Raw genomic sequence first — 15,741 nt, forward strand, 5'->3', positions numbered from 1 at the left:
TAGTTCAGTGGAGATAACACCCCCCTAGACCACAAAGACATTTTACTTGAAACAAAGTTACTTCTCTGTGAATGGCTTGCTACACAGGTACCACTGTCACCCAACTCGTCTCGCAGCTTTAACTTTAAAGTTATCCCACTAGGCACAAATGGTCATTTCTTTCACATAAATCTAAAGAAAACAGCTCAGTTCTATACAGGCTTGCCTACTCAAGAGTGCATCTTTACTTTGGAAGAAAATTAAGTTTAAAACCAGATAGTGAAGTTGGTTGGTTTTGTTTTCATTGAACAGTTACTGAGCAAGAAAGTGAGACTGAGTAGTTTATTTGATGTTGTTGCAGACCACAGTATAATTGGATGGATTTGGATTATGTTGACCAAAAGATACAGTCTTCACGCTGTTTTACACCATAATCAGATTGGCCATGCACATTCAACAACAGCACCAGCTTAGTCTTTAAGCTGCTTGATCTTATGCTTATGGCGCTCGATTTCTTTCTGCAGACGCTCAATCTCTTTCTGGTGGTGGTGGATCTCCTCCTCGTGGTGTTTCCGTAAGGCAGAGAGCTGCTCCCGCTCCTTTTCCCTGCAAGAGAGGACGGCAGGAAGTGCAGCCCCGCAGCCGAGCGGAGGCAGCGGCACGGGAGAGACCGATCGGGCCCAGCCCCGGGCTCGTAGGGAGTGGCTCTACAGGCCTCGGGCCCCGCTCACCTGAAGTACCGTTCCTCCTCGGCCGCCTGCTTCTTCCCGAAGGCGCCGCCGGCCTCACGGATGGAACCGCCGCCGCCGCCGCCCTTCCCGGCGCCTTTACCCAGCTCGCCCAGCTGCGGGGGAGACGGCGGTAAGCGCGGAAGGACAAATGCACAGGCAGAGGGACGGAGGTACAAAGAGACAGACTGACGGACGGACGGGCAAAGGAGAGGAGGGAAAAAAGGACGGACAGACGGAGGGGAGAAGGGACACTCTCGGAACACCCCCAGCCCTTGGGCCCACCTGGTCAGCGCCCGATCCTGAGCTCCAGCGCTGCTGCTGCGCCAGCAGAGCCCCACGCAGGCCGCCCCGCGCCGCCACCGCTACCACGGCCGCCATAGCCGCCTGCCCTTGGACTGCCGGACAAGCCGCCGCCGGGCGGGCCCGCCCAGCCGCGCCTGCGCAGCCGCCCCCCCCGCCTACCTCCAGCCGCCAGGGCCCAGCGGCGCCGGGGGCGGGGCGGGATCTATGACGTCACAAGGCGGGGCCCGGTCCCTCACGCGGTCTTAATCATGCCGCGCGCCGGGGGGCGGGGCTTGTTGCTGCGGCGCGCGCCGCGGTCACGTGCCGTGACGGCGCGGTCACGTGTCGGTGGCGATGGCGGCGGCGGCGGCGGCGGCGGGGCCCGGCGCGGGCGCGGCCGAGGACGCGTTCTTGACCTTCTACAACGAGGTACCGCCCGCGCCCCCTAGGCCCCGCCCCCCCGCGGCCCCGAGACCTGCGGGCCGCGCGGAGCCGGGCTGTGGCAGGGTCGGGGGCCGCCGGTGGGCGGGACGGGCGGAGCCTCTGTCGGCGCTGGGCAGGGGGTGGGCGAGCGACGGGTGCCGGTGAGTTCGTGCTCGGTCCTGCCGTCCGACAGCCCTGGTGGTGGCTGGGGACGGGACCCTGCGTTCGGCCCATGTTCCGTTCAGCTAAACGTGGGAGGTGTGCGCTTGCGGGCCCTGAGCGCGTGTCCCCGCCGTGCTCTTGCTCGGCCTTGGTGTGGGCAAGCTGTCACTTGGCAGGGTGCGTGGGCCTCTTTCTGTATGCCGGGTTCCGTTATTTTGGGCACAGTCTGAACGTGTTTCCTGAGCTGCCCGCACAAGCGCCGTGCCAGTTCGGTGGATGCATGTTTCTTTAAATAGAAATACATGGTTTGGTTCGGTATAGTACTGTGAAGGGTAAAAACTAAACTGAACGGAACTAAATAACCTGTGGTTAGAGTAAAGTGGACTCGTATATTTGCATCAGTATCACTTAGTGTTTAAAGGGCTGCACTGCCATCAATGGGTTAAAAGTAATAACGCCGTGGTTTCCAAGGAATCCCAGTGACAGTACTGCTGGAGGTGCATGGGGAATGGGGAAGGCACAAAACTGTAAAGCAAGCCGTAGAAGAAACAGGCAGAACTGCTCTACAGTGTTTTTTATAGTTAAAACATGATGTTAAAAATACTGCTGTGCTGTAGGAAAGGCTAAAAAACATGGCCTTCTAGTGCCTGAGTAAAGTAACTACAGGCTTGGGGTAAGCAAGAGGTATTATGATTGTAGTCCAGGACAAGGATGACTGGTATACTGACAACGTGGATAAAACAGGTAAGAGTGTTGTGATGGTCAGTTAATACAGGTCTCTCTTGTTCTTCAGGTAAAGCAAATTGAAAAACGAGACTCTGTTTTAACATCAAAAAACCAAATTGACCGGCTGACCCGACCTGGATCTTCGTATTTCAACTTGAACCCTTTTGAGGTTCGTTTGAACATTCTGTCCTCCTTTCTAAATTGGTGTATGAACTTCCTGATTTCCTGAGTATTTATTCCAGTAAAAGACAAGACAAGAAAAGAATGGAATTCTTCATGTACAGATTACTGTGCAGAATGTTTGCAGAAGATAGCAGGATAGTGTATATGTGTTCACTATCTTTCTCACTGTTTGATGGCAGCACAAACTATATATTGTCACATTTCCCTCATACAACAGCACTGGAAGATTTGGCTGAGTACTCTCTGAATGGGAAGGTAGTAGCTGGAGGTGGCAGCTTGGCAGGTTCTGGTCATAGCTCTCTTAATTCAGCATTTCTAGTTGTGTGTTTTATTTTGGGTGTTCATCCCACTGAACTTGTATACTGCATAGAGTAAGAAACAGTCTCTCAGTGGTCACACCAGTGAGTAGTCTCTGAGGAGCCATTGGGTAATGGATAATCCCCTTGCACTTTACAGTGTTTGATTCCAGTTATAAGTGACTGCAAGTTGCAGTCAGTTATAAAGTCTTAATGGGTAGGAAAGCCTGAGGAAGACAGTAAATAAGCAATCTGGTGTTCATCTGGAGTTGGCTTTCCCTGAGCGTATTCCTTCCTGATGTCATCTTCTCTGCCTTTTTCAAGCCTCAGGTGCTTTTTGTAGTCCCAATTCAGGGCTGGTCAGCCAGATGAGTCAGCAGATTCACTTTGACAGCATTCAGTTTTGTATAGGTCTTAGTACTTGACTTGAAGTGTAAATTAAGAAAGCCATTTCAGAGTAGACTGTAGCTTTTCTGTGGGAGAGTGTTTTTTATTTACAGATTCTTGGAGTCAGACTGCACGCATCTGCTCAGTTGTTGCTTCAATCTTCTGTTCAGTAAATTAATTCACGAAAGAGTTCCTAAACTCTGCCGCATCTGTAAAGATCAGTAAACAAGTGATGTCACTCATGGAAACCAAACAGTAAAACTCTACTGTCTTCTTTCAAAATGATAAAATGAATAAATTCATATAAAGTAGTATATTTCCTGCCCAAAGTTCTAAGTTATGAATGATCTGACATTGTCCCCAAACCACCATATGCTTTTGTTTCTGTCAGACTGAGCATTGCTACGGGATGGGTCAAAAATTCAGACCAGTTTATGGATTGTAGCTGTTTACACAAGACTTGAACGTAGAAAGGACACTGGCATAGCCAGAGGAATCTAGCATTGCTAAAAGTAGTGTCACAAACGTGTGAAATGTTTCTGTTTTACTGGGTGAAAATTCATGTCATTGTGGGGCAAGCTTTCTGGTGTGTGCCAGTGTTACAGAATCGTAGAATATGCTGAATTGAAAGGCACCCATCAGGATCATTCAGTCCAAATCCTGGCCCTGCACAAACACCCAACAATCCCACCCTGTGCAGCCCTGGGAGCATTGTCCAAATGCTCCTGGAGTTCTGGCAGCATTGGGGCTGTGACCATTCCCTGGAGAGCCTGGTCAGTGCCACAACATGCTCTCGGGGAAGAACCTGTTCCTGATATCCAGCCCAAACCTCCCCTGACTCAGTTTCATGCAGTTTTCTCATGTCATGAGAGTGAAGAGACTGGGACCTGCCCTTGAGCTGCCCCTTGGAAGGATGTGTAAGAGTGTAATGACTTCTCTGCTCAGCCTCCTCTTTTTCAGGCTGAACAAACCCAGTAACTTCAGCCACTCCTCATGAGAGTGTTAGAGCTTGCTGACAGGAACCTGAAACGTGGAGAATAGCATCAAACGTGCTGTGCTTTCATGGTCTCCTTTAGGTGCTGCAGATGGATCCCGAAGCCACAGATGAAGAGATAAAGAAAAGATTCCGACAGGTATTCAGCTTTTGCACTCGAAGTCCATGGAAGGGAGCTACAAGTGCTGTAGAGATTGTGCGCGGGGTGTGGGCACAAGAAAAATGGTAGTAAAGCTGTATCTGGGTAGAGGGGTGTCTATTTTTGGCAGAAATTCATAGAACGGTGCTTGTATCAACAAGAGGAGAGCTGCAGTAGTGTCCCCAGTCCATGCATGATAGGCTGCTTTGCCTGTGCCATGTGTGATGGGGCTATTGCAAACTGATAGAGCCATGTATAATCAGCCTCTTGAGCTTGAGTTCAAAAAGAAGATCAAAAACTATTTTTATCAAATATATGGACTTGGATCCAAAAGTATATTTTCTCTGAGGTTTCTTTAAGAATTTCTGTGGTCACTTTTAGTGGCTTGGTTACCTGGAAAAGTAGCAGCCCTGCTTACTGGCCAGTCTGCAACACAGGAAGCATTACCCCAGCTTTCCTCTGCTGACAGACCTGCAGGAAAAATTTTGAGTTTAATCAGTGCACAGCAAAGAAACAGTATTTGGGAGGCTGCAGCCTCCATCTGAATTAATAGCATTGGGTGCCTTTAGACAGGAAGATGCTGGGTGGCAGAGGAGCAGGATATGGGCTACTCCTGTATGTGGGAAGTGGGAGGATAACTTCTTGGTCTGTTGCTGACTTCTCAGTTCTGCAAGACAGTAAAGTGGGATGTTCTCTGCTTTGGGCTGGTAAAATGCTGTGGGGAGATGATTTGAATTCAAGGTAATGAAATGAAAAATGTGCATGGAATTTTGCATTGAAGAAATCAAACGCTTAAGTGCAGAATGTGGAATAGCCAACAAAGGGAAAAAAAGACGCTGGCTGAAGTAAATCTGTTCAGGACTGAAGGCAAACCTTTTCTTGGGAGCTACAAACCGGCACCTGTAGAGTTCCAAAAGTAGTTCTTTTGTAGACTTCAGCACTGTGTGGTTTCAGTTGCTGCTCCGTACAGCAATGGCAAAAATAAAAGGTCTGGAAAAAAAATAAAAAAGAAGCCGTATGGGGAAAGTTTGAAATAACGTTCTGAAAAGAGGAATGTGGGGGACATGTGGTTTCCAGCCCAGTTAAAGTTCCCCTCAGGATGGTAGTGATCCGTGTCCTGTATCTGCCAGGTAGAGTACAGGCAGGAGTTTTCTTAACTTTCAGTAAAGTAGCCTGAGGAAAAATGACCACTCTTAAATAGTTTGGTATTTGGACAGCCTTGGGGATGCTGGAGTACTTCTTGAGAGACTTTGGTTGAGGATGATTTTTTAATGTCTGTTTCTTGTCAAGACCAAGGATACAAATCTTCAATGACCAAGGTGTTCATATCAGCCCATGCACTGTAGCTGAGGGGTGTTTAAATTATTCCACACATCACAAGCTGCAGCTTTTCTTGGACAGCCTGTTTGTTACAGGGATTGTTTGTTCTATCGACTTGTACTGGCACATACTTCTGCATGTTGTCAGCTGGTTTTTCCACGTACAAAGGAATGTGATCTCTTTGGATTCTTTCTGTCTGATGTTATTTCCCTTCTCTCAAAAATCTCCGAAATACTCTTCATCTTTCACCATGATCTTGATAGCAAGATCCTTTCTCTTGCAGCTGTCAATATTGGTGCACCCAGACAAAAACCAAGATGATGCAGATAGAGCCCAGAAAGCGTTTGAAGGTAATGCTGTTTCTCTGGGCTGCTTTGGGTTAGTAGTTGCGGCTTTTCTGGTGCTGGTTTAAATGTTCGTTAGGGTGGAGGGAACAGAAGGGTTGCTGCAGAGGTGCTTTAGCTGTGGCAGAAGCAGCTGTGGTAGCAGCAGCTGTGTGAGGCAGTGGCATTTCAGCAGGTGGCACTAGGTGGCAACAATGGCATTATCATGTCACAACAGGGACAGACATCTTCATGGGGTTTTGGGATTGTTCAAGAAAAACTGTTTAATCTGTGCATTAGATTTTAGTCAAAGACTATAGGACAGAAGTAGAGTGATGGTTTTAGGTGTGTGTTTTGCATCACAGTAAGGTGTTCTGCACCTTAAACTCATCTCATGCCCAGTAGGACTGATGCTTTCACCTGCTCCCTCCAGAAGGTATCATACAGTTCCTGCCATTACTGTACCCCGAAACTCATTTAATTATGCATGTTACCACTTTCCTAGAAGTATTTAATAAAAAAAAACCAAACAAAAACCACTGCCGAACAAATGACCTCTACAAATTCTAGAAGACAAATTAGTAATGCTGACAAGTAGCAGTCTTGTGATGCCTTGTGAACATGACTACTGGTGCTATTAATATTGATGCTTTTTGTTAGCTGTAGATAAAGCTTACAAGCTGCTGCTAGATCAGGAGCAAAAGAAGAGAGCCTTGGATGTGATACAGGCAGGAAAAGAATATGTGGAACACACTGTAAGTATTCTATGGGAACGTCCAGAGTTGGGGGAATGAGTGGTAATCATTCATATTTTGCTTTTTGGTATGCTTGCCTCATGTTTGTCACTAAACTGAGCAAACCCCATAATGGTACTGTGCAGGTGGGCACCAAGCTCTTCACAGCAGAAACAAGCCTGGTGTGTCCAGGACTGCTGTTGAGCTCAGTGCAAGATAATTCAGTGAAATTCAGTACTTGAAATAATCAGGTCAGACTACATGATCTGACCTAAATATTTTTTTCCAAGTCTGTGAATGAATGATGCAGTTCAGATATGTGTAGGTGAAAGAGAATAGGTGGTGACAGCAGGAGACTGGGAAGTTTGGGGGATATTGACCTGTAAGATAAGAAAAGGACCTTGGATTGCATTGGCCAAGAAGTTATAGTAATGTGGGTGGATTAAAACACAGAAAGCTTGAGGAAGCAGATGATACAGGAGAACTCAGATACTCTTAACACAAGGAATGCTTGATGTTCTGTTTGTTGTTAGTCACTTGAATATCAAGAAGCAAAGTAAACTTCCTGCTGGTTTGGATGGTGTATATTGAATAAGAATATATCCTTCAAAAAACCAAAAGGGATTATGTTGAAGGAATAGAATCCATCACAGTATTTTTAATTATTACAGTTCACGTGATAGTAATCTTGTATGTATTTATCTGGGCCTAGGAGGGTTTGGTGTAAAATAAAACATCGATCCAGTCAAGAGCGGAGTTGTTTCTACACATTAGAGTAGGAATGCAGAACTACTTGGATACAATTATGTAAGCCCTATAAAATTTTTAAGGCTCTTATTTTTGTTCTTAATCTTTAGGTGAAAGAAAAAAAGAAGCAGCTGAAGAAGGATGGAAAACCTCCCACTGTAGAGGAGGATGATCCTGAAGTTGTAAGTCATACTATATTCAGAGAAACTGGGGAGTACAAAATGTGTTTTGAGGAATTAAGATTCAAAACCAATGCAGAAGTATTTATTAGACTTGTTAATGTTGTAAACCCTTACATTTACAGAAGAACAAATTCTGCTTAGCCACTGTAGAGTATCATGTGTCAGGTGATACCTGTGTACTTTGGAAAATAGTTTCACCGTGGTATAAAGAGTGAGATTATATAGATCAAAATACCCTGTTCTTTTCTCAAAGCAAGTCTTCATTGCTTGTGCATCATGCACTCTTTTTTGAATTTAATTTCTTGTTGTCTTCTGACTGCTGGAACCGTGGCATTCCTGCTACCGGCGGAGGCACGTATAGCAAGCACTCACTGCAGCACGGCTAAAATGAGCTTGTGATGTTTTTTAGTGAGAGCTGTTTTGTCTGTTTCTTTCATATAGCACTGAAGGACAGATGTGCTGTTCTGCAACAAACCACTTGTATTAGAAAGGGCATGGCATAACTCAGTTCTTCTTGCCTGGGTTCTAGTCTGGAGAAGTCCAGCGATATGAGAGGCTGTAACAATGATAGGTGATTGCCAAACATTGACTCCATTAGTCTCATCACCCTTTTTTTTCATGGAAAGTGATTTTTATCTGTCAATATCACCACAGTAACCCCATAACCATCCTATTCTTGTTGTTCTTTAGTAATGAAGATTGGTTTAAGCATATTGATTTCCTACTGGGAAGCCAGTGGTAGGTTTTTACAACACATCAAGATGATCTGCTGTAAAGTTACTCTCTAAAACAGTGACCATTTTTTTGTCACATGTAACAATGCAAGACTTAACCCAAGAGGGTTTGAAGTGAACAGTTCTCTTTAGGCACAGCTTCATGAATACAAATTAAAACGAGACTAATGTGAGATTAATATGTAGTTGTTTCCTGGTGCCAGGGCCAGAATTTAATCAGCAGTGGTTTATACCTTCATGTGTGCTGCTGCTGTTGTCAGGTCAAGATATAGGTTATGTGGGCGCACCTATGGTTTGCTTTCTTTGCTTCTTACATTCATCTGTAAAACAGACTTTAACTGTGTTGATACGCATTATTTTAAGACTGGATTTGTGTTTTACAGTTCAAACAAGCTGTATACAAACAGACAATGAAGCTCTTTGCTGAACTGGAAATTAAGAGGAAAGAAAGAGAAGCAAAAGAAATGCATGAAAGGTATAAGTGATGTTCTTCTTGTGCAGTTCAGGCTCTTCTTCCCCCTCATGCTTCCTCAGAGAAGATAAGGGATCAGAGAGTCTTAGAACAGTCTAAATTGGAATGAACCTTTGGAGATCATCTGGTCTGACCTTCTGCTGAAAGCAGAGCCTTGGATTAGATTAACAAGGGTCTTGTCATGCTGATTTCCAATAATGTGGATTCCGCTACTTCTCTGGGTAGCCCATGTGCTGTAGAGCCTTATGCTTGAGAAAAGCACACAGGAGATTTGTGCTCCTCTGTTGAAGACATCAGTATATTTGATATGCTTGTATTCTCTTATGTGTACACACGGAGGCCAGCCACAGCAGTGAAATGGCGACACAATTCTGCATGCTATTAGTGTGCAAAGGATTGATTTTTAATTTTATTTAAGTGACAGAAATACCCTGTGGCATGTGTGATCCTGAACTATTTTAGGTGTTTTGATCACATGCTGCTTGAGTGCTCACTGCAGATACACTTCCTGCCGGAGGGTTCTGTGGTGGTCAGTGAGGTGGGAAGTGGCTGTAGGACATTGCTTTTGATTACAGGTGAAAAGTAGGAGGTTAAAAATTTAATTTTTGCTTTGCGTGCTGAAGGGGTTATTAACTTCTCTTGTGTATCCTCAAGAGTTTTAGAGACTTACTACTAGAGTGATATCCAGCTTCTTGGATGAAGAAGTCCAGCTTGTTTTGCTGAGCAAGAGAAGCCGACTCACTAATTATGTGCTTGCTGTCAGTGGGGCCAAACCATCTTCTCTGCTTGCTGCTCTTCCAAATTTGAAACAAAATTCTGTTTGCTGTGCTATCTTAGGTGTGCATATTTGCTTATTCTGTAATCTGCCAAAAAATTAGAAGAGCTTTCCAAGATGTTTTGAAAGTATTGCCTTGCTTTTTAAAATAGATGCTTGTGGGTTCATAACTTCTTTGTGGCTTCCCTTCCAGGAAGCGGCAGAGGGAAGAGGAAATTGAAGCACAAGAGAAAGCCAAACGAGAACGAGAATGGCAGAAGAACTTTGAGGTATTCAGCAGTTTAACTTACAGAATGGGCCTCAGCAGTTCTTGTCCATGTTGCAGGGAATGCCCCTAGAGAGATGAGAGACCTTTTGTATGCAAGTCTGTAAGATAATTTAATAGATCTGCACCAGCCTGGCTTTTGTTCATGTGGGTGGAGAAGAGCCCATCAATATGGCTTTGGTATCACCTGTGCAGAAACAGGTCTGGTAAATTGAGGTATGCTATTTTTCATCTCTGTCAGCAGTTCATTCTTGTCTTTAATTATAAAATTGAATTGCTGCTTAGCCCAGGTTACTGGTGACCACTAAACCTTAATCTGGAAAGTGTTTGTGTGGACTGTTGGTGGTATTTTCCAGTCTGCTTCCTAACACTTATGGGATCTGTGTCTCCTCTGAATATCAAAGACATGATGGACAGTCACTTCTCTGTGACCCTGCCACCCTGCAGCCAGGGTTTAGGCATATCTGAAGTAGTTCGTGGTGGTCGTGCTGCTATTTTAGGGATCCAGCCTACAGCCCACCAAAATACTCGATCTAGCCTATAACTCTTCCCTCATTACACACCAGAATTGAAGACTTGAGGCATGCAGGGAGTGGTGGGCAGGAAAGATGTCGGTAAAGATGTGCAGGATGTCACGAAAGGATGAATTAGTGTGTTCATTTAATCCAAAGTCAGAGCCCAGTCTATGCTCAAGAGAACGTTAGAAAAGGGGTATCTCGGAGAGAAGTGTATGAGCTGGACTGGCATCCTGTGGAAAGCAGACAACTAGGATGTGTCTGGAGACTCAGCTTGGAAGAGTTTGTGGTTGTGTGCCATATAACAAGTATAGAAGAGCTGGGTATTCTAGAAAACTTGTTTAATGTTGCTGTATTGAGTGTGCTATGGGTTTTGTTATTTAATGACAGAGAAGTAAGTTGAGTGTGTCACTGGCCTTGCTGCTGACAGAGGTTCTGTGTTCTCACATCAGGATGGCCACAGAAGGTGGGTGTCACTGCTGTAGGGGTGCAGTACAGCACAGCAGTTGGGGACATGGGAGCAAGTGACACAACCGAATATGGATTGAGCAAACAGGAGCTGCAGAACTATTGATACTGTAGCTCTGAACACCTGCATGTCCTCAGCCACTGCTAGACAGCTGAATCTCTGCATAGCAGAAATAAGCTTCTCAATCTTGTGCATGCCAAGGATTCATTTTGTTTTGACACCATCTTTTCACATAGATGAAATGGTCACCAGCAAAGCTGGAGAAGACCGGTGTAGGTGTTGGGGTTGCACTGTGCCCCAGCATCCAGATCCCTGCTAGTGATGGGCTCTCTCCCATCCTGCCATGGGAAAGGGGGAAGGGAGGCAGACAGCTGCTGCAGCCAGAGCCCACCTGCAGCACCGGTATTGCTGAGATGGGCCTGGAGCAGATGGATCCCATGCTGTGAAATGGACCGTCCCTGGACTTTGTCCTGCTGTGAAATGTTCAGCCTGTAGAGATCATAGGTTGGCTTTGTGGGGAGATTTAGGGGGGTTTTTTGTGGGTTTTGTTTGTTTGGTTTAGTTTGGTTTCTGTTTTGGTTTTTTGTTTTCCTCAGGAAAAGCTTCTGCTGCTCAGCAGGTAGGACAGGGAGAGGAGAGAATTGCACCAGTGGCCTTTTTTCTCATTTTGTCAATGGGATGAGACTTTGAGCAAGAAGAATGAGAGAAGGCAGCAGTACATTTCCCTTCTCTGTTCTCCCTGCTTCCAAGCTGCAGCACCAGGAGAGTGAGGAGGTGAGACAGAGAAAGGAGATGGCACATTCTGGGCTGACAGATTAGGAACAGCCATTTGAGAGGTTTCTTGTTTCCTTTGAGGCTTCAGTACAGCGTAAGGACTGTCCAACCCAGTCTGCTGGTTTCTGAAACAAGAATCCAGCAGAGTGCTTATACTGGTGCGTGTAAGCTCACTTATAGTTCTAATGCACTGTGTTGCTCTGGCTCTTCCCAGTGTCTTTGTGTCCTGGCTGTCAGGGGCTGCATGCTGGATAAGAGGAAATTGCTACTGATCTGAAACTGGTATGTACTACCTGTGCTCTGGCTCTTGCATTTGTTAACTCTCCAATTCTTCCCTGTTGTTCCCAGGAAAGTCGGGATGGTCGTGTAGACAGCTGGAGAAATTTTCAGGCAAATACAAAGGGGAAGAAAGAAAAGAAAAACAGGACCTTCCTGAGACCTCCCAAAGTAAAAATGGAGCAGCGTGAATGATCCTGGAAGCACTGCCCAAGTGCAGCTCCTCAGTCCCTTCTCTGCTTTTAAGGACTCATTGGCACCTAGAGTAAGATTTGCTTTTCAGTAGACTGCTTGTTTCCAGTACAATTAATTACCAGTCGAAGTATTTTTTTGTACTCTGTTTGAAATAGGGCCAGAGAATGACCCCAGCCAGGGCCCCCGCTACACGTAGAACACTTGGCTTAGGAGAGTCCCCGCCATTCCTGCTGTCCCGTGTGTCTGCTGCCCTGTAACTTGGTGTTTTGTACTTCACAGAGACTGTGCTGTTTCACCACTTCTGTTTCTAGTTTGAGAGCTGAGCAAAATATTGGAAATGCATCCAAACTCTGCCAGGCACCATCTTTCTCAGCAAGTTCAGCTTGGGAAAGATCTGGACTGACTCTGGGAATATGCTTCCAGCACTGTGCAGTGCAGCTGACCTGCAGTTAAATCCTGTAGCTCCTTACTGTATTGAGTGGTGCTTGGAAGGAACCTGCCCCCAAGATCTGATTTCCAAACTAAAATCCCAGCTCTCAGGCTTAGACTTCTGTTAATCTCAGACCAGCTGGTCACTTCCTGTAAAGGAAAATAACTTCTCTTGATTAATAGTTAAGCTGCAGTGGTCTGTATGTAAAATAAATTTTTACCCAAATTACTGTTTTTTTTTCTTGGAATTATTAAAACATGCAATAGCAAGAGTGTGAATGGAGTGCTGTCACTGAGATGCTGCTGCTCTTCAGCATGAATGTTTTCCCTAGTAAGGGTCTGCTGCCATCCCAAAGACTGCTCTGGTTTGTGTTTGGAAGTGACAATCCTCAGAGAGGCACCCAAGAGGCTGGGAGAAGATGGCTTTTCCTGGGATGTTGCCTGGGTAGAGGCAGGTGTGCCAGGATCTGTGCTGAGAACTGAGCTTGTGACTGGGCCTTGGAGGAGGGTGGATGGGTTGGGAGGACTTGGGCATCTGTGAGGAGCGTGACTCCTCAGAGCTGTGAGGTGAGCTCAAACTCATGACTTTTGGATTTTTAAATTCCTGCTTTCTGTGTGTTGTAAGTTTTTAAAGACATTCTTAGCTGTTTAAAGGTGTTGAAAATGGAATGTGCCACAGACTCATGTGTGCCAGGCAGGTTTCTCTGGGGCCCTTTCTGCAAGCTCTTCTCATGGCCATCCTCATACCTGGGTCCTGTGGAGGGCTGCTTCCATGAAGATGATGCTTTCCTTCCTCCTCATGGCCGTTAGCCAGGTCCTTTCACTTGAGTTTGCACTCATATGTTGCATTCATACATGCCCTCTTCAAGTGAGCATGATCCTTTGTGCTGCTCCTTGTGTCTTGGGCGTTGGCGATGGCTCACTCTGGGAAGGTTGGTTCTGCTGCTCTGGGAAAGGTGCCTCCAGCTACTTGTGTCCCAGCTCTTCCAGTTTTAATGAACTGCCTCCTATTCCTGCTTACTGGGGAGGAGCAACATGACTGAGCTGTGCTACCCAAATGTGGCTGCAGGAAGAGCAGCTCCCAGGGAGGGCACTGCTTCCTTATGGGACTGGGACTTAGCTGAACCTGCTGAAGGGAGCCTGGTGCTCTCCACTCACCTTCTTTTCTTTTCCTCTCATGCACTGGTCTGTATGGCCAGATGTAAAATGAAATATCCTTCCCTTATAAAATGAAGGTATTTTGGTGCTTTATACATTAAATAACTCCTAACACAGCAGAACCCGAGTTCCTATTTTCTGCATAAACACGGGAATGTAGTTTCTTATTTGCCCTGTGAGGTGTAATCTGCTAAATAGATCACTTGAGATGAACCTGGAGGGGCAAGGCACTGCTTATAAAGTAACATGTCGGTGATGTCTGGGTGGAACATGAGCCAAACATTAGCTAGCAGCAGAGTAAGATGGGCTGACAGGTCTGGGAGCCACTGAACTGTTCAGGCACTGAAATTACTTTTTATGGGCAGAACCTATTGTTCCAGTAACTGGAAATGTGTTGGTAGGACATAACTTCCTTGTCAAGGCAGTGATTGGCTGCATTTGTTCTGGGAGAAATGTCAGCTGACTTATGCTGTTGTCTCTCTCCCCGGCTGGAAGACTCAAGCAGCTCTGGGTAGCAGCTCACATCATCAGTGTTTCCAACTGCAGTTTCTCAGTGCCTGTCTCGGTTTTGAAAGACAGGTGTCTGCTAAGGAAGGCAGAAGCCTCCCTTGGAATGGCAGATGTAACCCCTTTTCCCTCTTTGTTATTATATTTTGAAATCAAGGGCCTTTAGGCAAAGATGTGGGAAATAGGAATAACAGTTCTTTACTATATATATATATATATATATATATATATATGTATATGTGTATAACCAGTCAAACAAAACAACAATAACTCTGGCAGTAACAGCGAACAATCCCAAACCCAGTGCCAGCCTTCTCGGCTGTCGGGCCCTTTCCCCTCGGGTGCAGTTCCGCTCGCAGCCGGCAGGGGCGCTGGCGGCTCCCGGTGAGCAGGGCAGGTGCGATGGTTCCCCCGCGGCTGCAGGGGGCGCTCCGGAGCGAGCTCGGGGAGCACGCGGCACTGGCGGCCTGGGATCCCGGGAAGGGATGGAACAAAGGCTTCACAAACCGCTGGGCAGCCGATCCCGGGATCCCGGGAAGGGATGGAACAAAGGCTTCACAAACCCCTGGGCAGCCGATCCCGGGATCCCGGGAAGGGATGGAACAAAGGCTTCACAAACCCCTGGGCAGCCGATCCCGGGATCCCGGGAGGGATGGAACAAAGGCTTCACAAACCCCTGGGCAGCCGATCCCGGGATCCCGGGAAGGGATGGAACAAAGGCTTCACAAACCCCTGGGCAGCCGATCCCGGGATCCCGGGAAGGGATGGAACAAAGGCTTCACAAACCCCTGGGCAGCCGATCCCGGGATCCCGGGAAGGGATGGAACAAAGGCTTCACAAACCCCTGGGCAGCCGATCCCGGGATCCCGGGAAGGGATGGAACAAAGGCTTCACAAACCCCTGGGCAGCCGATCCCGGGATCCCGGGAAGGGATGGAACAAAGGCTTCACAAACCCCTGGGCAGCCGATCCCGGTGTCCGGCCGGACTCTTGGGAACAGCAGGCTGGAACGGTAGGGACGAACACAAATCCCGGGTGGCAGACGAGATGTATCCAAAAGGGGAACCCCCCGGAGGTCCACGCAGGCAGAGAGAGCACGGCTACAACGCAGCGAAAGCTCGAAGCAGCAGCGGGGCAGGGCGGCCACAGCCCGGCCTCCAGCAGGGCAGGGAAAGCGGCTTTTGGGGTCCCGGCGTTGTTTCCAGCAGGAAGAGAAGAACGGCCAAAAAGAAACAGCAGCTCCTTTCTCTGCAGCTCCTCTCTCCGGACGCTCAGAGCGAACTGACCCCACACCCAGGTGTAGACAAAGGAGTAGCCAGGCCCGCCCCACTCCCCTTTTTGTCTTTCTTAAGTACAGCCATTTGTCCCCTAGCAACATGCATATGGGAGAAAATTCCTTTAACAGGAAAAAAAACCCCTAAAACTAAACTAAAACCCCAACAGTGCCCAGAGGACATGCTGCCCCTCCAACCTGCCTGCCTCTTCTTCACCTGTGAAAGTATTTCTAGCTTACGAGATCTGTCCCCATCACTCTTGTCCCAGGGTCCTTCCCTTTGATACTGAAA

General features: G+C 46.9%; 2 protein-coding genes across 2 annotated transcripts; one reads left to right on the plus strand and one right to left on the minus strand.

Annotated features, from left to right (window-relative positions):
• Positions 1–307: 307 nt before the first annotated feature.
• Positions 308–1,152, minus strand: ATP5IF1 (ATP synthase inhibitory factor subunit 1). Its single transcript, XM_082296435.1, has 3 exons — positions 993–1,152; positions 711–823; positions 308–585 (listed from the first exon to the last, which is right to left on the minus strand). Exons 1-3 carry the CDS (start codon positions 1,086–1,088, stop codon positions 450–452), a joined length of 345 nt encoding a protein of 114 aa, XP_082152561.1. The 5' UTR covers positions 1,089–1,152; the 3' UTR covers positions 308–449.
• A 154-nt stretch (positions 1,153–1,306) lies between these two features.
• On the plus strand, positions 1,307–12,742 carry DNAJC8 (DnaJ heat shock protein family (Hsp40) member C8). Its single transcript, XM_082296483.1, has 9 exons — positions 1,307–1,421; positions 2,371–2,472; positions 4,246–4,302; positions 5,906–5,972; positions 6,606–6,700; positions 7,537–7,608; positions 8,726–8,817; positions 9,783–9,858; positions 11,961–12,742. The coding sequence occupies exons 1-9, from the start codon at positions 1,347–1,349 to the stop codon at positions 12,081–12,083; spliced, it is 759 nt and encodes a 252-aa protein (XP_082152609.1). The 5' UTR covers positions 1,307–1,346; the 3' UTR covers positions 12,084–12,742.
• Positions 12,743–15,741: the final 2,999 nt, after the last annotated feature.

This window comes from Coloeus monedula, assembly GCF_965178545.1.
Source record: "Coloeus monedula genome assembly, chromosome: 24".
In the NCBI taxonomy this organism is placed as follows: domain Eukaryota; kingdom Metazoa; phylum Chordata; class Aves; order Passeriformes; family Corvidae; genus Coloeus; species Coloeus monedula.